The sequence below is a fragment of the Sebastes fasciatus genome, chromosome 9 (assembly GCF_043250625.1).
Source record: "Sebastes fasciatus isolate fSebFas1 chromosome 9, fSebFas1.pri, whole genome shotgun sequence".
Taxonomy (NCBI): Eukaryota; Metazoa; Chordata; class Actinopteri; order Perciformes; family Sebastidae; genus Sebastes; species Sebastes fasciatus.
In genome coordinates, this window is record NC_133803.1 from 3,694,191 (window position 1) to 3,718,285 (window position 24,095).

General features: G+C 42.3%; 1 protein-coding gene across 1 annotated transcript in view; it reads right to left on the reverse strand.

Annotated features, from left to right (window-relative positions):
• The window catches only part of camkmt (calmodulin-lysine N-methyltransferase), a 174,108-nt gene that overhangs the window by 23,727 nt on the left and 126,286 nt on the right, over positions 1-24,095 (reverse strand). Inside the window, exons 7-8 of the mRNA XM_074645526.1 lie at positions 20,922-20,988; positions 15,769-15,843 (exon numbers count right to left, since the gene is read on the reverse strand). Of these exons, the coding sequence (XP_074501627.1) occupies positions 15,769-15,843; positions 20,922-20,988 (142 nt within the window). The remainder of the gene's footprint in view (positions 1-15,768; positions 15,844-20,921; positions 20,989-24,095) is intronic.

A 24,095-nucleotide genomic window follows, 5' to 3' on the forward strand; every position in this document is an offset into this window, starting at 1 on the left:
AGCCCATCCAATCATTTCATTTGGCCTGAATGAAATGAATGGATGGGCTATCTACCTGTCTACCTGCACGCACTCTGCTTGTGCACTCATTGCGCGTCACCCAAGCCCCTAGGAAGTGCGCCGGTCGTCGATCGGGACTTTCGTAGCGGCCAAACGGCGGTACTGCAACTTCCGTGTCAAAAAGACTTTTTCCCATAGACTTACACTGGGAAAGAGACGTCTAATAGCCCTTATTTAAAAAAATCTGTTTTTAAAGTTGTGAAACGCACTAACAGCTGAATCCAGAGTTATTTCCCTTCCTCCGTTCATGTGAGTGAGACCCAGACCGAGGCTGGAGCGCAAGCCGTGACGACGGCGTGACGTTGGGACCCCGTGACCAAGTCATGTGACCGAGCGGACGCTACTCCGCCAATCATTTCGAACGCTACTCCGCCAAGATCAGTGGGTATAAAGCGGGTCATCTTTTAACCAGAAGGTCAGCGGTCCAATCCCCGGTCCCTATACTGTCGACATGTCAAAGTGTCCTTGAGCGAGACACTGAACCCCAAGTTGCTTCCCCGGCGCTTCGCAGCAGCCCACTGCTCCTAAAATGCTTAGGATGGGTTAAATGCAGAGGTCAAATTTCATGTATGCATATGACGAATAATAAATAAATACATTTTAAAATAAAGTTTAAGTTAAAATAATTACAATTTTCACACTGCAAATTGTGGGATGTCACAATCCCCTCTGCATATTCATTGTTTGATTTAAATAAAGTAGAGGATGTGACAAAAAAAAATTAATTTTAGGACTACAAGAACATTTCTTAGAATTTCAGTGGACAGAAATGTGAGTTAAATATTGACAAAAGTTCATGTGGTCATTTATGTGTCATGACACCCTCATATAAATTTAAAAATATAAATTAAATTACAATTAAGTGTTAATTTCTTTATCACTACAAAATGTGCTTGTTGAAATCAAGTTGATTTTACATAATGGGGAGTTTTAAATGGGATGGAGATAAATGCAACACACACACACACACACACACACACACACGCACACACACACACACACATACATACATACACACACACACACACAGGCCCAAATCGACTCCAATCATTCTAAACAAAGTAACACCTGTCTCTATATCCAGATCCACAAAGACACATTTCAATCCATTACGCGAGTAAGTAGAGCGATGTGTGTGTGTGTGTGTGTGTGTGAGTGTGTGTGTGTGTGTGCATGTGTGTGTGTGTGTGTGTGTGTGTGTGTGTGTGTGTGTGTGTGTGTGTGTGTGTGTGTGTGTGTACCTATTATCACAGATGAGAGTGGAGTAATTTGACTAAAATGCAACAATACAGTGCAGATTTGACATAATCCTGCACATCCGTCCAACTGGCCAGCGGAGTGGCAATCTGGACGCAACTTTCCAATCACAAAATCCTCTGATCCCAGTGAGGACTGAGAGGTGCACGTCACAGAATCTCCCCCCTGCATCTCCGCCCCATGCCTAGACAAAACAGCAGGATGCATGTACGTATGTGTGGAGCTTGTTATTCTTCTAAGGTTAGACAGAGGGTCGAAGTTTATTTGACTTGAAAGGTGAGAGGTTTGTGTTTGGTTTATTTTGCCACAGATATCAGTTCACGGGAAAAGTGAGTGGTAAGGAAAACAAGGAAGTGAGCTAGTTGGGTGGAGGAGCTGAGGCAACAGCTGAAACAAACACACACACACACACACACACACACACACACACACACAAACTAAGGGCAGGGGAAGGACATCATGTCATTAAGAGGGCAAAAGTTGAATAGAAAACAAAAAAGGATCGCAGTCGTTGCTGATGAAAAGTTTTCCTTTAACCCTGAGACCCTCGGGATTGCGGGCAAACCCGACCGACTTTGCGGTCTTTCAGAGGCTGTAGCATGTTCAGTTTTAAAGCTAGAGTGAAGGTCTGGATATCATATGAAACTACAAAACATTAGGAATCCATTGTCATGTTAGCTTTTCAGGAAGGAGGCAAAATAATGCTCCAAAGTTGGGCTAAATTTTGGCGAGGAAAAACTGGCATGACCATTTTCAAATGGGTCCCTTGACCTCTGACCTCCAGATCAGTGAATGTAAATGGGTTCTATGGGTACCCACGAGTCTCCCCTTTACAGACATGCCCACTTTATGATAATCACATGCAGTTTGTGGCAAGTCATAGTCAAGTCAGCACACTGACACACTGACAGCTGTTGTTGTCTGTTGGGCTGCAGTTTGCCATGTTATGATTTGAGCATATTTATTTATGCTAAATGCAGTACCTGTGAGGGTTTCTGGACAATATCTGTCATTGTTTTGTGTTGTTAATTGATTTCCAATAATAAATATATACAATCATTTCCATAAAGCAGCATATTTGCCAACTCCCACGTTGACAAGAGTATTAAATACATGACAAATCTCCCTTTATGGTTCATTTGAACGGATAAAAAATGGGTGAATAATTTATGATTAATCGGGATGAACTATTTAATTGATTGACAGCCCTGCTTTAAATGTATAATAAAATGTAGACAATGTAAAGTGATATTCTTGTGGGACATTGCCACTCAGAAGAATCTCTCCCAGTCTATTACATTGTTTGGTTAGGAGTCACAGTTTAATAATGCCAGTGTAATAATATTCATGGACTCTCATATTGAGTGGACTCCCCCTTTAAAGTCACCTCTGATGCCCCCAGACCAGCAGAGACCTATTGTCCCAGGCTGACCCCTCCCACCCAGGACAGCCCAGAACTCCAGTCAAAACTGACTGCAGGTCAAAGGGCACAAAGCGTGTGTGTGTGTGTGTGTGAGGGCGTTGCTGCTATATTTGTCTGCTTACACACATATGTGAACATGCAGGATGTCGTCAAGGCTGCAAGGGTGAGCCCATGGAAACACATGACATCATCTATTAAGCCTCATTTTCCCAAGTGGAAATTTAAGGGTTAAGATGCAATTTTTTTCCTTTTATTTGCATTACTAGGATATTAAAATGTATTACCTAACGACACATAGCATACTTATAATATCATTAGGGCTCTCAATCAATTAAAATATTTAATCGCGATTAATGGCGTGATTGTATAGGGAATCACAATTAATCAATAATTAATTGCACATTTTATATCTGTTCGAAATGTATCTTAAAGGGAGATTCGTCAAGTATTTAATACGCTTATCAATAGGGGATTGGGCAAATATGCTGCTTTATGCAAATGTATGTATATATTTATTATTGGAAATCAATTAACAACATAAAACCCACAATAATGAGCCAAGAGCTGATACTGAACAATGAAAAACATAACCAGCCTCGGCTTCAGTTTGTCTCAGATACCAAATTATTGACATCTTTTCTTTTTCAGTCTTACCAAACTTTTCTGCTTTGCAGAAATCCTGATAAGGTATAATAGCTACCAACACAGCTTGAGCAAATACATGAGTGTACCGTAGCAATGTGTTTAACACGGGATATTACACACTGGGAACCATTCATCAGCGGGGTTTTTTTCTTTCCTTTAGTCAATGTTGATAAGCTGAAATGCTGAACTGAAGTCTCTTTAAAGCACAAGCTGTGTTTCAAATGTTGTAACGACTGTAATCGGTGGCTGAAATGTTTTTCACAAACTTAAAGTATTCATCTGTTAAATAACATATTTAAGCATGGCCTGAATACATATTTAATAGGGCTGTCAATCGATTCAATTATATAATCGCGACGAATCACATGATTGTCCATGATTAATCGCTATTAATCACAAATAAATCACACATCACATTATCATACATTTATCAACATGGGAGTGGGAAAATATGCTGCTTTATGCAAATATATGTATATATGTATCAATTAACAACACAAAACAATGACAGATATTGTCTAGAAACCCTCACAGGTACTGCATTTAGCATAACAAAATATGATTAATATAAAGATGACCCCTTTGAAAATGACCATGACAGTTTTTCCTCACCAAAATTTAGCGTAAGTTTAGAGCGTTACTGAGCCTCCTTTGCAACAAGCTAGTATGACATTGGTGATTGGGACATGATTGGTACCAATTGATTCATTAGGTTTTTCTAGTTTCATATGATACCAGTATCTTTACTCTAGCTTCAAAACTGAGTCCGCTACAACCTAAAAGTCGCAAGTTGCGTTAATGTGTTATCAGTGGCGTTAAAACAAATTTGCATTAATGCTTTAATATCGCCTCAACTTTGACAGCCCTAAGTATCATATATACAATCTTGGCAGATTTGAACAGACAACATTTCTGGTATTAGTCAGTAAGTCAAACTTTCAGTTTTCTGTAAATTTTGTTGATATGTATTTTTTTTTTAATGTCATATTATTCAATCCCAGACCATCCGGGAAATTGTCTCTTACTACATATGCTGTCATGTGGGAAAACATGAAGCCACTGAAGATTGGAATAGCAACACAACCTCGTGACCATATACACAAAAAAAAAAAAAAATAACAAACTTAAACACTAAATATAGAGCTAATGAAGTGCAGTAAGTGTGTTAACCTAGATCAGGGGTCAGCAAGCTGCGGCTCCGGAGCCACATAGCCCCTCTCCAGTGGCTCCCTGTGGATTCATAAAAATGGAAATGATGATCTGTTTTTTGTTTACATTTTCATTTTCATTTGTATCATTGTTGTAGGTCTATGGTACGACGGTACGACGGAGTATTAGGGCCACATTGAGGGAAAAAAATTAATCTGAGATATCGAGAATAAAGTCATAATATTATGAGAATAAAGTCGTAATATTATACAGTAGTAATTTAACGTCTTTTCTTTTTTTTCTCGTAAAGTTATGACTTTATTTCTCGTAATATTACAACTTTCTTTCTCGTAAAGTTATGACTTTATATTCGTAATATTACAACTTTTTTTCTCGTAAAGTTACGACTTTATTCTCGTAATATTACGACTTCTTTTTAACGTTAAGTTATGACTTTGTTCTTGCAGTATTAGGACTTTTTTGCTCGTAATATGACTTTATTTTCGAAATTTCTTTTCCCTCAATGTGGCCCTAATACTCCGTAAGAAATTTACAATTTGTCCCTCACTGCATTAGACTTACTGTATATACTATATACTAAGACTATAAACTGTGTTACCTTCATCACAATGATCAAATGTTTTGCGGCTCCAGACAGATTTTTTTTTTTTTGCCTAAAATGTCTCTTTTGATAGTAAAGGTTGCTGACCCCTGATCTAGACCCTCTTGTAAACTCAGTTAATTCCAAAACGATCAGGCAGCACAACACTGGTTTCACTCTGTCATCCTATTAGTATACAAAGATGTATGTGTGTAGTTGAAAGTGATTTACACTTTTCTTGGCAGGGACACTAAGTGTGCATCTAAGAATAACTGTGTTGAAGTGGTAAACAGGCTGGACACCTCTCGCCTTTTTGGTTCACGTTTAACGAAATTGAATCTAAAATCAATTAACATACCATTGAGATCTGTTTTCAGATTTTTCTTGGCAAAAAGGCAGAATCATTACAATTGTAAACAGTTATAAATGTTGCACACCAGCACCTGTAGCTACAACCTTGAGATCTGATCACATATTCATCACAGACACAATTAAGCCCTGAACTGTCATCCCATCAGAAAAAAAGAAAAAAAGAATAGAAAGTATTTTCTCATTACTTTAGTGTGGTTAAAAATGTTCAGTAGACCTCAGACAGAAATTCGAATAATTTTAATTTGGAGTCACACAGTATGTAGACACTGTTTCATTCCACTGTCACAAAACAAAGTGCTGCTGTTTTTCAAATGAAAAAGGGACCGCAATTCTGAAGAAAATCATACGGACACGGATAAAAAACAAAAGAAAAGGAAGAGACAATGTTGACAACATAAGTCTGCCTCTAAGAATCCTAATTGTGCATAACACCGAAAAAGATAAGAGATCAAATAAACCATGCATTAACCAAAAATATTGACACATTTTGTATCCGCGATGTGATATTGTGATATCGTACAGAGTGTAATGAAGCATGAAGCTTGACATAAGATCCTCCACAATTGACATATTCTGATCAATAGTGCAGTGGGAAGTACAGAAGGGCCCAGAAGAGGATGATAATGTCTTTGTTTAATAAATAAAACATAAATGATAAAAGCGATGTTTCTTGATCCATCCAGAGAGCTTTCAACAGAGACGTGTTGGTGTTTACTGTATATTAGGGATGCATTAGGGTCCGATACTGTGCTCATGTACTCGTACTCGCAAAACGGCTCCAATATCACTTTACTTTCACTCCACGTCCCCGACGGTGCGGGTGAGACAGGCCGGTGGTGCGCCCGACCCCGCTGGGCCGGGATCCCACCTCAGCCAGCGTGCGCCGGCCCTCACTTTCATTACGCCAAGGGGTTTTGCTTGCACCCACTGACTTGCGCGTGTGTTAGAATCCTTGGTTTGTGTTTCAAAACGGGTCGGGTGGGTTGCCGACATCGCCGCAGACCCCTGGCGACTTTGACGTGGGCCGAGCCCCCTTGCAGGGAGCAGGGGGCCGTCCCCGGCGAGGAGAGAGGGCTGCCAGGTCCGGGCGGGGAGCGCTTTAAAGCTGCGGCCGCGAGCCACCTTCGCCCCGAGCCCTTCCAAGCCGACCTAGAGCCGGTCGCGGCGCACCGCCTCGTATGCGGGACTCCCCAGCCTGCCGTGTTTCACTTACACCCTCCAGCTGGCTATTAATGAGGGTCTTTTGTACCCAAATGTAAGTATTTGTACTTGTATTCGGCCTGAAAAAAAGTGGTATTGGTGCATCCCTACTGTATATGTACCAGCAATAGGCCTCATGAAGCAACATTCTCTTGAATTTCTGTCATGTTTTCTCTTAATTTTCTGTTAAGAGAAAAAGTAAGAGAAGTCACCTCCAGATGCACCAAACATTCTTGTCCATCCAGATCTGCTCTTACACAGGTTTGCTTAATGATGAATCCCACTTGATCATAAATTGGAGGCGTGTGGCCGATTGTTTATTATTAGCATAGGTAACACCCCCTAAACACTATGTAAGGCATTAGCATGGGCACCACCACCCCCCACACACCATGTAAGGGCAGGTATTAGCGTAAGTAACGTTCCCTAAACACTGCAAATATTCTGTCACATGCCCAAGAATTGGAAAGAAAAAAATGCTGTAAAAAGAAAATGAAATTAGATAAGATGCTCGATACATAGCCGACCCTCGTTAACCGACCCTCAACCGCTAACCGACAAGATTAGTGCCTTGCATGCAGAGGTGCTGTGGTTGTAGTGTCTAATAGGCCGCCCAGCTGCAACGATAAGCTGATGCACAAACAGGTTAAATCCATCATTTATCGCCAGCTGCACTGTATGAGCACAACAGACACCTGATTTCCGGTTCAGCAGACCGGGAGAGTTAGCAGCCACAATGCTGCGTGCATTGTCGTGGACACATGCAGCCACTTTCCCAGTCATCATTTAGTTTAGCTGTGAGGTGGTTAGATGCCTGGCGTACTCTGTCAGCGCGGCGTAACGCTAGCGAGCGTCAGACAGGCCGTGTGTGTGATGGCGAAATAGCAGTGCAGTGTGTGTACAGTTTGTCAAAGAATAAATGCTACAACTCCTCAAGATCCAAGCCAAGCTCATCAAATTCTTACTGCTGGTTAACAGTAAACGGTTGTCAGTCAGACGCTGAACGCACGCAATATCATGCAAGGGTTTTTATAGTCTTAATTGGGATCATTGGACCAATAGTATTTCTTTAATAATCCAATCATTATAATTACTTTAAAACATACAATAATCTAAATTTGATTATATGATATTCATGTGTTTTTTTATGTTCCTCAAATTTAAAACTTTTGTTTCCTTGCATTGGACAAACAATTTGTGGACTGTGAAAACAAGATGGTTTTTCTTATCTTAAGATAAGAGTGCTCTTGACCACTTACTTTCTACTTCCTCTTCTTCTTAAAGAAAAGCAAAAATAAGAAAACATTTAGGATTTGTTTGTATATCGCCTCCTGCATGAGGCCCATAGTGTGCAAAGTTCCTAATCCAATAATAAATTGGACTTATATAGCGCCTTTCAAGAAGCCAGTGTCCAGGGATGAATCATTCTGATTTCAGGAGGGAGGTATAACAGTCAGCTCTTTAACCCCCACTTCACCCCCAAAATTACCATTTGCTTATCAATCACTCAGCCTGAGTTACCTGGAATTATGTGCATTGTCGCATGCCTCCACGGTAAAGGAAGAATCCAAACAATGGAGAAAAGTCTTGCTAAATTGAAGTAAATGGGGGCCGCGTTTAACAACAGCAAAACTACATCAAAACATCCATTTACAAACTCTCACACAACTTGTGCAGTATAATCCGAGTCTCATTTATCCAGTTGTATGCTCACTACTTCCCGAGCAAAGGCATTTTTTGCTCAAACCTTACTAGTTAAAACGCTTGATCCTGTTTTAGCGAAAATGCATGTGTTTGGGAAGTAGTGAGCATATAACTTTGTTCACCGTGGAGGCATGCGAAAAAAACTATGTCTTTGTCAAGAATTCAAGGTAACACGGTTTGATTAACTGATATACAAATGGTCATTTTGGGGGGTGAAGTATTCCTTTAAGTCAGGGCTCGGCAACCTTTACTATCAAAAGGCTACTTTTGATTAGTACTATCTGTCTGGAGCCGCAAAACATTTGAGCATTGCGATGAAGGTAACACAGTTTATAGTCTAAGAATATAGTTAATAAGTCTAATGCAGTGAGGGCCAAAGAGCTAATGTACTACGGAGTATTAGGGCCACATTGAGGGAAAAAAGATCAGAGATTTCCAGAATAAAGTCATAATATTACGAGAAAAAAGTCGTAAGGTTACGAGAATAAACCAAAACTTTTCGAGAAAAAAGTCGTAATATAACGAGAATAAAGTCATTATATTACGAGAAAAAAGTCGTAATATTACGAGATTAAAGTCATAACTTTACAAGGAAAAAGTCATAATATTACGAAAATAAAGTCATAACTTTACGAAAATAACACGTAAAATTACTACTTTATAATATTATGACTTTATTTAAGTAATATAATGACTTTTTTCTCGAAATCTCAGATTTATTTTCTTTCCTCAATGTGGCCCTAATACTCCGTCGTACCGTCGTACCATAGACCTACAACAATGATAAATAAAAATGAAAATGTAAACAAAAAAACAGTTATTCATTTCCACTAATGTTTTTTTTAAAAATCCACAGGGAGCCACTGGAGAGGAGCTAAAGAGACACATGTGGCTCCGGAGCCGCAGGTCGCTGACCCCTGCTTAAAGTGAAACACAAAATAGGTGTGTGTGCATAAAAAGTGCACGTACATGCATGTACAGAAGATGCAAATGACATAGATATAGTACAAAAATACAATAGAAACAAGCACACACGCACACACACACACACACACGCATGCACACACACACACGCATGCACAAACTCACACACACACACACACACGCACGCACGCACACGCACACACACAGACACACACACACACACACACACACACACACACACACACACACACACACACACACACACACACACACACACACACACACACACACACACAAACAGCTAGGGCTTTATCTCAGTGCCCACACATGGACAGCTTTTGGAGAAAGCAGACATGCCAACATCCCAGCCAAGGATCCGGTGCCACCCACATGCCCACTGCAGGAATCCCTCTCTCCCCCTGAATCTCTCACTGTCACACACACACACACACACAACACTATTCCTTCACTACTGTTTGTCTTTCTCTCTGTGAAACACTTAGAGTCATTTCTCTTCAATTAACTAGTTAAAAACTCTTAGAAATATACCCTCTCCCCCGTTCTCTGTCCCGGGGCGCCAAATACTGACACTTTAGCATGGCCGACGGCGTTTGATACCGCCGCACAACCCTTCAGTGGCGGTATGAGATGCACCAGGTTTTCCATCAACTGCAATGGAAACCCATCCGCGGCAACAGTAAACACTCAGAAAAAGTGCTGTGTTGACGTAGTTTAAAGAAGGAAAGAGATACATAGGGCGGGGGAAGGGGAAGTGGAGCTTAGCATAGCTAACCCTAGCTATGCGAGTAAGAGTCATAACAGTGACTATTCCGATCATCGGTTTCCCTTCCTCCACGGTTATCTCCAAAACTGTATGGATGGGGGTCCCTGAAGTGAAAACTTAATAAATCAAATAAGGGTACATGATAATGTGTATCGTTTTAGGGGTCATTAACATAAAAAGGGTTGAGAACCATTGCTCTATAGCTCCTTTTTGTTGGTTCCATGATGAACCATTTGCTTAGACAGGTTAGGGAACAGAGCAGGTCATTAGTACAAGTGTATTTCGAGGGCAAGAATATTTACGTAAAGTGGGTGCCTTTCTGTAAAATGACAGTGGTGGGCTATTTTCCTATTTTTGTGACAAAATACTGTAATAATAAAGGTCACTGGTGAGATTTTCTTTCCCCCTAAAGGGTATTCATTTTCAGCAGAAGTAATTTACCAACTGTAGCACTATTTCTAATCAACAGCTATTGTGACTGACCAGCAGTAGCTGACGCTAGCAGTATACTAACCTATGATTCAGACTTCATGACATATCACAGAGAGGCAATTCATAATGTCTCGTTCGAGAGTTGCAATTTCAAGTTGGTGAAGCAGTGAGCGGTACCAGATTTGCACAGTACCAGCACTTAAATAACACTTCTAACGGCAAAAAACACTCCAAGACTCCACACATCTTCTTTTGCATAATAGCCCCCCCCCTTCATGGATAGGCAGGATATCCAAAGAAGTTAGCACATATGGACTGCTGATAACACAATGTTCCACCAAACTCTTCTCCTTTCCTCGCTCCCCTTGGCTTCTCAGCGGTGGTTCCGTTGCTACCGGCGGGAGCTATAATTAATCGGAGTGGAAGCCGGCGTTGTTGACCTTTTTCGCAGGCGATCATCACCACGACGCGCCCGTTAATCGGTCAGCCATCGCTCTTCAACCACCACCACTGCAATTATCACGCAGTCACTCACTCGCATGCAGAAAAAGATGGCACCACAGAGAAAAACATCTTGCAGCACACACATGCCGCGCCGACACCATGACTAAAGCCTGGATCTGCTGAGAGAAATGTTGAAATCTGAAGAACCTGCGATAGCAAAAAATTCAAATGCAATTTACTCTGTTCTCACACTATCTGCTTCTGTCTATCGTACACACACACACACACACACACATGCATGCACACTAGTCCAGGGTAAAATATCCTCTATTAGCTTCCGGCTCTCTTTCTCTCGCTGGGTGCTGTACCTGACTATTACCTGTAATGACCGTGACATTACAATAATGATAACGCCGTTTGCTAATGCTGCACTTAGCACACATGCACACACTCGCGCTGATAGATACACACACACACACACACACACACACACACTGTACACAAGCTAAATTTGTGCAGTGTTTGTGAAGCAGGAAAATAGTCAACTAGCATGTCCATCTTCTCAGTGTGTGTGTATGTGTTTGTGTGTGTGTATGTGTGTGTGTGTGTGTATATGTCAGTGTGCAGGTGTGGTGGTAAACGGACGTAGATGCGCTAGCTGTCAGCATCTCATGGTGACTTTCGTCCATCCCTGGTACCTCACCACTGCAAGACTTTTTTTGAACTGCCTCAGTGTGCTCCACCAGGAAGTAGGGTAAGGTTCCTCAAAGTGTTCCTTTCATTGTCTGACAATATCAGACGAGGTCAGCAGTTCTCCTCTCCTGCTGAAACACTCTGGGCAAGCCTCTGCTCCTCCCTCCAGAGTCATCTAACCTTTCGCCTGAAGTGAACTCCTCCCACACCTGCACACCCTCTGGCCTACCGATCTGTCTGTCTGCTGATTTTAAGGTCTGCTGCATGTTTCTACATCGCTACCCACATGAGCATTGGCGTACCCCGGCAGGACCCCACCCAGAGACTGCTGGGAGGCCACATATACTCCAAATGATGACACTTTGTCACGTTGCACTGAATCACAGCTAAATATTCTACTGTAAGCTACCATAACTCGCTCACCTTAAAGGGACTGTTTGTAAGAATCAGAAATGTCTTGTTAACAGCGACACCTGTGGCCGTTAAGTCAGCGAAAGTCAGCGTCCTGTTGCTCGCACTTGTGTTCGCTCTACATAGACATGAACGAGCATCGCTCAAAACAGTGAGGCGACACACGTCAGCTAAAACCACAATATCACTCTATATTTCAGCTGCTTGGCAGTAATGTTAGCTGACCAGACAAAGGTCTCTCCATGAATCAATGCTGATCCTAGTGTTAGCTTTTCCTGCCTCAGCCTCCCGACCGCGGCCGGAGTGAACAGGGGAGACACCGGAGTTTTGGTCGGAGACGATAAAGTAACTCGCTGCGGAGCCCCGTCACTTCACAAGACACGGGAAACCTCTGTTGGTCTGGAGGAGCTGCAGCAGTTATTTCTGCTCAAACGTCCACTGAACATTCACTAGATATTCTCAGAGCTAAACTAACTCTTCTGAGTGTGTAGTGTGCGCGCATGCACGTGAGCGGGGAGCGAGAGAGTGAGAACGAGCGCGGTGTGTGAGTGAAGGCAGGCAGAGGAGCAGAGTACAGCAGATACTCCGGTCCTGGAGACCAAAGCTACGGTCTCCTCCGCGTCCTCCAACCGCGGCCAACACTGTTTAACAGACGGACTTCACTAGATACAACCAAGAGGTTTTGGTGCTTCCGTGTAGTAAGAGAGTGTAAGAAATTACAAAAAGTCCCTTTAATTTGTGCACGAGACTAGCCTGGTTGGTTGGCACAACTTCAGCTTTTCTTTAAATGCTGATAATTAATATTCCTTATGTTCTGAAATCCTCTAATCCTTTTAAAGCAGTTGTTTTCAAACTGTGGGGCACAAAGTAGGACTGCACAGAATAGTTTGAAGCTTCGAAGCTTAGAATTATTATTATTAATACCTTACAGAAACATTACCTTCCACCTTCTCTCCCCCCCTTTCTCTCAAAGACATACACACAGTTCTTGGTACAAAAGTTAAAAAAAATATTGAAAAAATATGTAATAATTTCCAAAATTCACAACATGTTTTTTTTATCCAACAAAATATTCTGCTCCAGTCCATATTTGTTGCCGTTTAGCCTTTCAAAAACAACATTTTCGACAAAAACTGTTTACTCTCCCACACAAACCTGTATTTAAAGGGGGCGGTCTAGTAGCAATCTAACAGCACAATAAATTACATTTAATATTAATATAAATAATAATGAATGTAGTGGGAGATGAGGAGAGACCAGTGTGTATTTTATGTCTGAAAACTCTGACGGTATGAGATCCAACAAATGAAGAAGACATTTAGAAACATTACATCTCAGTCATATCAATACAAAATTGGCTTGATAAAGTTTAATTAGAAGTATGTGTGTGTGAAAAGCCACTGAACCGCTGATTTTACATTGTGTAACATTTCAGGGGATCTATGAGGAGAAATGGAATATAGTATTCATAACTATGTTTTGATTAGTGTATAATCACCTGAAAATAAGAATCGTTGTGTTTTTGTTAGTTTAGAATGAGCCCTTCATATCTCCTTAGGGCACTGCATGGAGTCGTCTTCATGGAGTCGGCCATGTTTCTACAGTAGCCCAGAACGGACAAACCAAAACACTGGCTCCAAAGGGAGCCTTTGAAATTTTTATGTTACCTGAAGGCCACCGTAATTCTCTGATATGCTAGTGAAACTGCGGTACCGCCAGCCGCCGTCTGATTTCAGTTGTTACTAAAGTAGTGCTACTATGGTAAGGATGGCCTCTAAGCAATGCCAATGACTTTACCGCAGATTGTACTCTGCGGCTCACGTTACCACAGTCTTGGAAAGGGAGGAGTGAGCGGAGTTGGTTGCAATCTGCAATCACACCACTAGATGCTGACAAATCCTACACACTAGGGATGCACCGATACCCCTTTTTTCAAACCGCGTGCGAGTACAAGTACTTACATTTGGGTACTCGCCGATACTGAGTACCGATACGAATACTTCTCTGTGCCAAAAGACCCTCGTTAACAGCCAGCTGGAGGGTGTGAGCGACACACGGCAGGCTGGGGAGTCCCGCATACGAGGCGGTGCGCCGCGACCGGCTCTAGGTCGGCTTGGAAAGGCTCGGGGCGAAGGTGGCTCACGGCCGCAGCTTTACAGCGCTCCCCGCCCGGACCTCGCCGCACCGTGACGGGGCTCCCTGCTCCCGGTGCGACTGTCGACCGCGTTGTGCCGCGGCCCACGTGTGAGTCAGACGGTGCAAGCAAACCCCCGTGGCGCAATGAAAGTGAGGGCCGGCGCGCGCCGGCTGAGGTGGGATCCCGGCCAGCGGGGTCGGGCGCAGCGCCGACCCGTCTCGCCCGCACCGTCGGGGAGGTGGAGCGTGAGCGAAAGGACCCAAAAGATGCTGATGAAAGGTTAACGTCGTGCTGCTGTAAAGTGGTATCGGTGCCGTTGTATCGGAGCTGTTTTGCGAGTATGCGTACATGAGCATTATAATATTTCAGAACATGTCTCCATTATAAACAGAGCATAACAGATTGTGTTTGATTTTTCTTTTTTTCTCTCTCTGTTAGATACTGAAGGTGTGTACTGAGTGGGCCCAGAATGCAGTAGTTGCAATGAGCAAGGTGGTACTTACCATTTTATTTACCACTACTGTGTGTGTGTGTGTGTGTGTGTGTGTGTGTGTGTGTGCGTGCGTGCGTGCGTGCGTGCGTGTGCATGTGTGCGTGTGTGTGTGTGTGTGTGTGTGTGTGTGTGTGTGTGTGCGCGTGTGTGTGTATGTGTGTAAACAAGTCGAGGTCACACAATCCATCCCTTTTGCTACAAAGAAAAAATAAAAGAAGGGAATCACGGAGCAGTGCAAACTCTCAATTGCTCTCACATATCATTCTTTTCATTCATGTTTTTTCCAAGGATGGTTGTACACTAAGAATCCTGATGCATTTTACCTCACACAGTACAATTGATAGCGATAAAAAAGATGTTATTCTCAATTGGCCACGAGATCTACATTTCAATGAACGATAGGCTAATTGTTATGTTTATGTTGCTCTATCTCTCCATTTCCATCTCCATTTCTACTCCTCCCTCCATCCGCCCTCAACTCTTTCTTTATCTTACTGTGTCTCCTTCCTTGTCAAGGCGCAATTATTTGCAATTTGCCTAAGTCATCCATTTGCTGGGACACCAAGCATGAAAACGAGGCAATTTGGTGTAAAATGGAGGCAGGCGGGCATTTGAGCATGTATGTATGTATGTGTATGTGTATGTGTGTGTGTGTGTATGTGTGTGTGTGTGTGTGTGTGTGTGTGTGTGTGTGTGTGTGTGTGTGTGTGTGTGTGTGTGTGTGTGTACAAGGCAGGTGAAGGTCCAGGCGCTGGTGGGGGGGCCACGCAAGAACTGTCACGCAAAAATGAAAATTAACGCCATGAACGCACACACTGAGATAAATCTGTGTATGTGTTAGTGTGTGTGTGTGTGTGTGTGTGTGTGTGTGTGTGTACAAGGCAGGGGAAGGTCCAGGCGCTGGTGGGGGGGCCACGCAAGAACTGTCACGCAAAAATGAAAATGAACGCCATGAACGCACACACTGAGATAAATCTGTGTATGTGTTAGTGTGTGTGTGTGTGTGTGTGCGTGCGTGCGTGCGTGCGTGCGAACCTACCAGTCTGCACACATGACAATGTCAAAGTGACCCTCTAGTGCCGAAATGTCTGAGTCACAGTCCCACCTCACCACCCTGTAAGCACACACATAAAACAGAAACCAAAGTTTAGTATTTGCAGAGCTGGAGACAGAAGAAAGCTCATGAAACCGCACCGCGGGGCGAACAGCGGTTTGTCGTTCAACGCTTCCTTTCTTTCTCTCCAACACTCTGAGCTCCCTGACACCCACTGTTCCTTCTGCTTCAGTAGAGACTTACAGAAAGTCTCATGGAGGGAAGACATGTCATCTGTGAGGTAAAGAGAGGGAGCTTGTGACATGACACTTGACATTTATACCATGTGAACGCGCGCGTGCACACGCACGCACACACACACACACACACACACACACACACACACACACACACACACACACACGCACACGTTGTTATTCAACATCCACACTGTCCTCTCTCTTTCTCATCTTATCGGCATGACCATTGCCTAAAGCAGGTTTACAAAACGGAAAGTATAATGATTACGAATGTAAACATAAATGGTTTGCACATTATTAAACAATATTTACAACCCTATATAGTAAATAGTATATAGGGCAAGGGCAAAGGCCAAATCCCAGGGCAGCAACGCCATCAGATAAAACAACTATTTTCATTGAAGTCCACGGAAATAATGAATTAAGGGTAAAAGCTGAAGTGGAGCAAATATGATTTAAAAAAGTTATTTTTATAAAACGGTCGCTATATCGTGACAGTAATACATGAAACATAACCTGAAAAAAAATCATGTGCCTCTGTGTCCTCCAGTGCTCCTAACGGCATCTGCAAGATTTCACAGACCGGAGGAAAACAAGCAGTAAGAGCTGATCTGAGGTCTGCTGTCCATCTTCCGTCTATGAGAGCCGGCTGTCAATTGCTCGCGAACTCCGACCAAACGGTCAAACTAGGCAGCGCTGATCAAATATGAATCAATATCATGTTACGTTAATGTCTATTTCTCTCCTCAAATGTTCTCAGAATCATCTTGTAGTGCACGGTTTAGCTGTAAAATGAGAACGTTTGTGACCCGAGAGCCATGTTTAGAATACCAAGCACTGCTCACATGACCGGAGCACAGCCAATAGGAACGCTCTCTCTCCCGTCACGGGCTAGATGTTTTAAAGCCTGAAAACAGAGCCATGAGGAGGTGAAGAAGTCTTGTTATCTCTCAGAACACTTGAATTACAATATGCTGAAAGGTTATTATGGAATTTTTGCCCAATGATGCTAAAAAATATACTGCCTACTGAATCTTTAAGGATGATTTTATTTTGAATACAGAGTATAACTCCGTATAACTCATTGAAATAAATAAATGAAAAAAATATGTTTATTTCACAAAATAATTTATAGGTATTTACTAGGGCTATCAATCCATTCAAATATTTAATCGCGATAAATCACGATTGTTCATAGTTAATCGTGAAATTAATCACACATTTTTTTATCTGTTCAAAATGTATCTTAAAGGGAGATTTGTCAAATATTTAATACTCATATCCACATGGGAGTGAGCAAATACGCTTGCTTAATGCAAAAGTACATATACTGCATATTTATTGTTGGAAATCAATTAACAACACAAAACAATGGCAAATATTGTGAGAAACCCTCCCAGGTACTGCATTTAGCATAAAACAATATGCTCAAATCATAACATGTCAAACTGCAGCCCTACAGGCAACAACAGCTGTCAGTGTGTCAGTGTGCTGACTTGACTATGACTTGCCCCCAAACTGCATGTGATTATCATAAAGTGGGCATGTCTGTAAAGGGGAGACTCGTGGGTACCCATAGAACCCATTTACATTCACATATCTGGAGGTCAGAGGTCAAGGGACCCCTTTGAAAATGGTCATGCCAGTTTTTCCTCACTAAAATTTAGCGTAAGTTTGGAGCAAAACAAAAAAAGCATTAACGCACCACGGCTCTGTCAGAAATAGACTAGGCGTTTATTCACAGTGGAGAAAGAGCGTACAGTTCTGGGACGCTTCTGACGCGCTGTGGCGGGTCTGGTGGAATCACAAGCATTGTAGCAGCGATCAGCGCCAGCGGCCGAGCCGCAGCCGGAACGTGGCAAAGCTGTTGCCGGTGGAATTTTTCGTGTCAAACTATCGTCATAAATAGCGAAATTTTCCAGCGGTTCACATCAGGCTTGAAATTGAACCCAACACTAGTTATGTGTGCAGCGTTTCTCTTTATATTGCAAAAAAAACAATTCAGGATCTCAACAAAAGACACTGGTGTCTAAAAAAAACGTGTTGACAGGAAAGAGGCAGAGGAGCTGGGCAAGTATGGGCGGGGCCAAGGCCAATGTGGTCGCATGGGTCATCATTTTTCGAACTGTAGCTTTAGTGAATTGGTAAGAGTGAGAATCATAAAAGAAAAGAGATGAAATAAGAAAAGAGGTGGCAGATTTCGAAGGAGCTCAGTTTCATGTGTTCTTCTTCTCTTTTCCCTGAAGCTCTGACATATTTCGGTGTTTTCACGGCAATGGATGTTTTTCTTTTCCGCAATTAAATATTACATTTTGGTTTAGCATTTTGGTGGAGGGTGAGACAAATTCTTGAGCAGGAAGTGTCACTTTGTCTCAACATCTTGTTGTTTGCAGAACTACTGTTTTCTCTGGTCTCAATGGCCAGCTTGTAGTCACTCTGTCTGTATTTCATTGCAGCATTGAAGTTTTTCTACTACATTACCAGTGGTTAACGCCTTTTTGTTTTGATATAATTTGGTTGTTCTGGATAGTGTAAGAGTGGTGGTGCTGGCGCTGCTCCTCCATCTCTTTTTCCACACCATTCCCCCCCCCCCCCCCCCCCCCCCCCCCCCCCCCCCCTCTCTCTCTCCCTCTCTCAGACTGTTAGGCAGAGTGGGGGATTATTAATTAGGCATTATTAACACTCAGTAAACAAAACATTAGGCCCAGCTAGAAACACAATCTCGATTCACGGCGGGAGGTCCCGACGCTCGCGCACACACACATACGCACGCATGTGTACACACCATCCCGCAACATGCCCCTCCCTCTCCCCTCCCCTTGTCCAATCGCATTGTGCCCTTCGCCCTCTCTCGCGGTGCAGCCATGACAGCAGGCATAATCTGAAAAGAAAACAATCAAAGTAATGTAGCCTAATTATACGTTTACTTTTTCACTCCATCTTCCACTCATGTTTATATGCGCAGGAGGGAGAAACGGAGAGACGGAGAGAGAGAGAGAGAGAGAGAGAGAGAGAGAGAGAGAGAGAGAGAGAGGGAAGAGGTAGGGGAGCAAAACAGTCAGTCAATGGTGAAATGCCTTTTTGAGACAGGGACAACAATTAAATACGTTTAGCCCGTCCTTGCATATGAGGTGTGTGTGTGTGTGTGTGAGTGTGTGTGTGTGTGTGTGTGTGTGTGTGTGTGTGTGGGGAATCCTTTAGCTTGGATTACTCTGTGCACATGTATAAGCACACACACACACATACACATACGTTAACCTAAGTGTTGTATGTAATTAACCAACTGTTTGATCTATAGGCTGAGATTGAGTTGGAGACGACAGTCTGATGCTGCTATAACGTTAATGTCTGACTGTATAACTGCAGCAGCCTCACGCTCAAGCTAACATTAGCTAGCCATGCTAGTCACTGTCACTGGCATCATTTAGTGATTTACCACACTGAGTGAATATTCACGTCTCGTATGAGCCTCAGATCTCAGTGTGAAAGCCTCGGTTAACCCGCTACACAACAGCTTTTAGTAATTTTCTCTCCTGTGACGACGAGTTTCTTTCCCCCAAAAGGGAGCAGAGCCTCGGAGATGACGCCATGCTGGTCTGGTCTATAGCTTGGAGCCATAAAGCCATGCTGGTCTGGTCTATAGCTTGGAGCCATAAAGCCATGCTGGTCTGGTCTATAGCTTGGAGCCATGAAGACCCTCTATTATATCTTTTTTAGGACATGGCAGGGGAACAAATCAGAGATCAGTGTTTTTGGATTTATTGTTGGTTCAACCAACTACATAGCAACTCTTCAGCATAGCGTTATTACTATTACTGGTTTGTGTAAAGTAGAAGTTTGGAGACATGTTTCAACTTCTTCTGGTTACTCTGTTACCGTCTATGAGGGACACCGGACTGTTTTCTCCGAAAAGGGGGCGTGGTCACGAGAACCTACTCTGGGTGATGTATTGCCGGTCTGATGTATGCCCACATACCAGTGCTATGACATGTCTAACCTTTGCATTCTCAGTAGCACTCCGCCTCTGAGAAAACAGTGTTAGACTCATGTTTGCGGATCACTTCAGCCAACACGGAACAGATCGCAGATACAATGTAACAAAGTTAGCTGCTAAAACCTGCTACAAAACGGAAACTTCTATGACGAAGTGGGTTGAACAGTGCCCACTGCTAAACGACATGCAGCGCTACGTAAAGAGGAGGTTCCACAATGCTGCCCAGAAAATGCAAGGTAGCAGGAACGCAGCAAAAAATACACTAACTACTGCCTCCACAGCACCACAGTTCATCTGATGCAGGTCTTGATGACCATTTTATAAAAGCAATAGCTCACAACAGGCTGTGGTATGTTGCCCCTGTTTATCATGTGAAAATGTCAGACAATAGTTAAGTTAAAGGTTCCACATTGTAAAAGGTGAGATTTTCATGTGTTTTATATTATAAAGCAAGTCCTTTGTGTGCTTTATAAATACTGTTAAACTATCAAAACGCTCAATATACGGAGAAATCTAACAGCCTAACATTCTAAATATGTCCCAGTTTATTTCCTGTTGCAGTGTATGCAAATAACATCAGCTGACAGGAAGTAAACATGGACCCAAACTGTTGCCTAGCAATGCAATTTTGTTGCAATTCCATTGAAATGTGCTAAAACGGAGCGTTTCAGACAGAGGGTAAATACAGGTATATTCAGACAGACAGTACGAGGAAAATAACGTTTTTTTTAACAATACAGCATGTAAACATGTTCTAGTAGAAACACAAAATACAAGTAAGAACCTGAAAATGAGCACGATATGGAACCTTTAAATACTGTACAGAACTTGATGTTAGAGTGATTATTAGGTTTAGGTATCTAACATGGGGAACTAAAACATTTAAAGAAAGAAAATGGTCTCACCTGGCAGATACCTGCGTCGACCCAAACTTTCCAGCTTTCCTGTTTTTCTCGGCAAGCCCTCGTACATCTGACGTGCTCCGGTCAAGGATTCATAGACACACACATTACATCCAAAACTGTAGGAAAATGCTTGAAGATCTCATATTATATGTATATCTATTTGCATATGGCCAAAGATGTTTGCAGTAGCTAAAAATATGTTTTTTTAAATATATGTACTAAATCCTTGCAGTTAGGCCTCTAGTGGACTTCAAATTAAAGCCACCCAGTGGCAGAATCAACACAGAGGCTAGATTGTCTTTTTCTACAGATAAACATTTTTGCCATCAGAATAATTTGAAAGATGTGACACACTCACTCACATACAATTCTGCAGTGTGTGAGTGTGTGACAACTGTATGGGGGGTGAATTATTATATAACTCACCAGTTATGAATTATATTCACGCTTAAATTTCAGCATAGTTGAGGGCGTGGCCTCTTTGAGTGACAGGTGGGTGCCGTACCAGGTCGCTATAGCTGCTAGCTGTCTGCTCTGCTGCGTCACCCGGCCCGCCTCAGCTCCACCAACGAACCACCTCTTTGCCCATTTTTGGATTAGCTGGGAGTTAGGCTGTGTCATCACTGCCAAGATGGCGACGGCCGGAGCCACCACCCACTTGAAGCTTCACAGCGGCTCTTTAGAAACCTGTGGGTGACGTCACGGAGACTACGTCCATATTTTATACAGCCTATGAGTGTAGCCAAGACCTCCTCTTGCATGAGCTGCTAATTGTTTACAGTCTGATTAGCAACTTAAGACGCAAGACCGTACGGGAGGACGCAACAAAAATAAATGAATGAATAAAATGACTCAATAAATAAATGTCATTAAATGTAGTAAAAATAATATTTAAAAATAAATGCAGCCATTAATTATTTGATAAAATGTGATATAAATGTGATATAAATGTTTTAATTTACTTCTTTATTTATTTATCTTTGTATTATTTCCCTTATGTATTTACTCTTGTTTAATTTTTTTATTTATTCATATTTCATTTTTTTATTAATTAATTAATTAATTTTTAAATGTATGTATTTATCTATTCATTAAGTTATTTATGCATGATTTTCCCTTTGCATTTCACCCCTTATTTAAATCCTCAAACTTATTTATTTCTGTATTCTTCCTTTATTTATTTATTTACACATTTCTTTATGCATTTCTGCCTCATTATGCAAATTAGGGGACCTTCACTCTACGGCAAATACGTTCCGCCTTTTTCTGCTCTCCACACGGACCGTTTACCTGCATTCAACCAAAGCCTGCAACCACAAACGGAAACCCTTCCGATACCAAACTCTTGTCCCGTCGCCTACAGATTCTACATGTGAATGCAGAATCTGTTTATAGAGATTACGAAACATGTGGATTTTAGGATGGAGGAGAGAACATTGTTCCTCTACCACCCTACATTCCCCTACTAATCAGGAGATTAAAACTGTCCCATCAAAAGATATTCGGTTTTTGGAGTGCTGTGTCGCAAAAGAGTCACATCAAGATCCTCTTTAGGTAAAAAACACATATGGTAGACACCCATATAGAGACAGCATGAGTGAGCAGAGATGACCGTCAGGGATGGAGAAGCAGATCCCAGCAGCCTGTATAGCTGGATCAATGGGAAAGCTTTTAACCACACATACATAAACTCACACCGTCCCTCCATCGCCCACAAACACATACGCGCAGATGAACACACACAAAGGCAGGGCGATTGATGTCAAGTTGTCTAGTAATACACTGGCTTGTGGAGTTGCAAAGCAATTCAATTAGGATTTCCTTGTCTTTAAAGCCTGCAAAGAGCTGAGACAAATCCAATCGACAAAGACAGAGAGCAAGAGAGAGAGAGAGAGAGAGAGAGAGAGAGAACAGGAATGATAAATTGATAGATGGATTGATAGCTGGAGAGAGACGATCCAAAATCAAAGAGGCCTCCCGGACACGGATATACAATAATAATATAGGTTAGCACGCATTTATATAGAGGCGCAACAACACACATGCTGGACACCTGTGCATGAGTGTATTATGCATAGGGATGACAGGGCGAAGAGCAGAGCAGCTTACTGTAATCTCATCAGCAGCACACCACTAGGGGAGAGGTCAGCGCGTGCACAAACACACACAGAAATAAAGAGGGAAAAAAGTGAAAGAGAGAGAGAGATAGAGTACTATTGAACATTAAAGTGGAGGAATATTTGCTCCCATCACTTGAAGTCGACAAGTAGCAGCCAACGACATGCATCAATCATTCTTAATGGAGCATTTCAATTGATTTCCAACATGAGTATTCAAGGTCAACAGAGTCCCTCCTCTCTGCGGTGTGTGTTTGTGTGTGTGTGTGTCTCTGCACTAGAAATGAGGTCAACAACTTCTAAGGAAGGGAAAAAATCTATTCACTAGCTATATCTAAATGTCGTCTATTCACGACTTATTTTCCCGCATATCTTCTCATCTGTGTAAAAAATGAGCCATATCACAACCCGCTATCTCTTTCCATTGTAAGCCCGGCCGCACAATAAGGGCACAAACAGTAGCCGTTAGCACGAAGCTAAGACCAACGGCTATCTCAAGCGGGAGGAAATGCCACACAGTGTCTGCAGTGTGAGAATGGGACAATTTGGCTGAGCCTGGAACAAATTATTGTTTGTCTTTCTCCACCCTCCCTCCCTCTCTCTCTTTCTGTGTGTGTTCGATCCATTCTCGCTATGATTTCACTTACAATTCCCCTCTATGCGTTTGTTCTGTGAAACAAAGCACCCGGTCAATGGTGTATTGTCTGTGTGCCCAAGTGTGTGTGTTTTACAGGCTCCATAATGTAATTGTTTGGTCTTATTGTGATCAGTAAAGGAGCATTGTAGCCGGATGAGACGGAGATATTGTAAGCTAAATATGGAAGTGCCAGTCAATGGGGGAAGAAATGTATTTATATTTCCTGCTTTTATGAAACAACCGTGGCAGAGCTTTTTTTTTTTTCCTTGTCTGTTAAGTTGTTGAGTGAATAAAGCAAGATCTGGGAGGATGGGAGAGAAAAAAAAACAAGAATGATGAAAGACGATGGGAAGAAAAGAGAGGGGAAAACAAGAGGCTATGAGGGAGATGAGACAGGGAGAAGTGTGAAAAGAAGAGCAA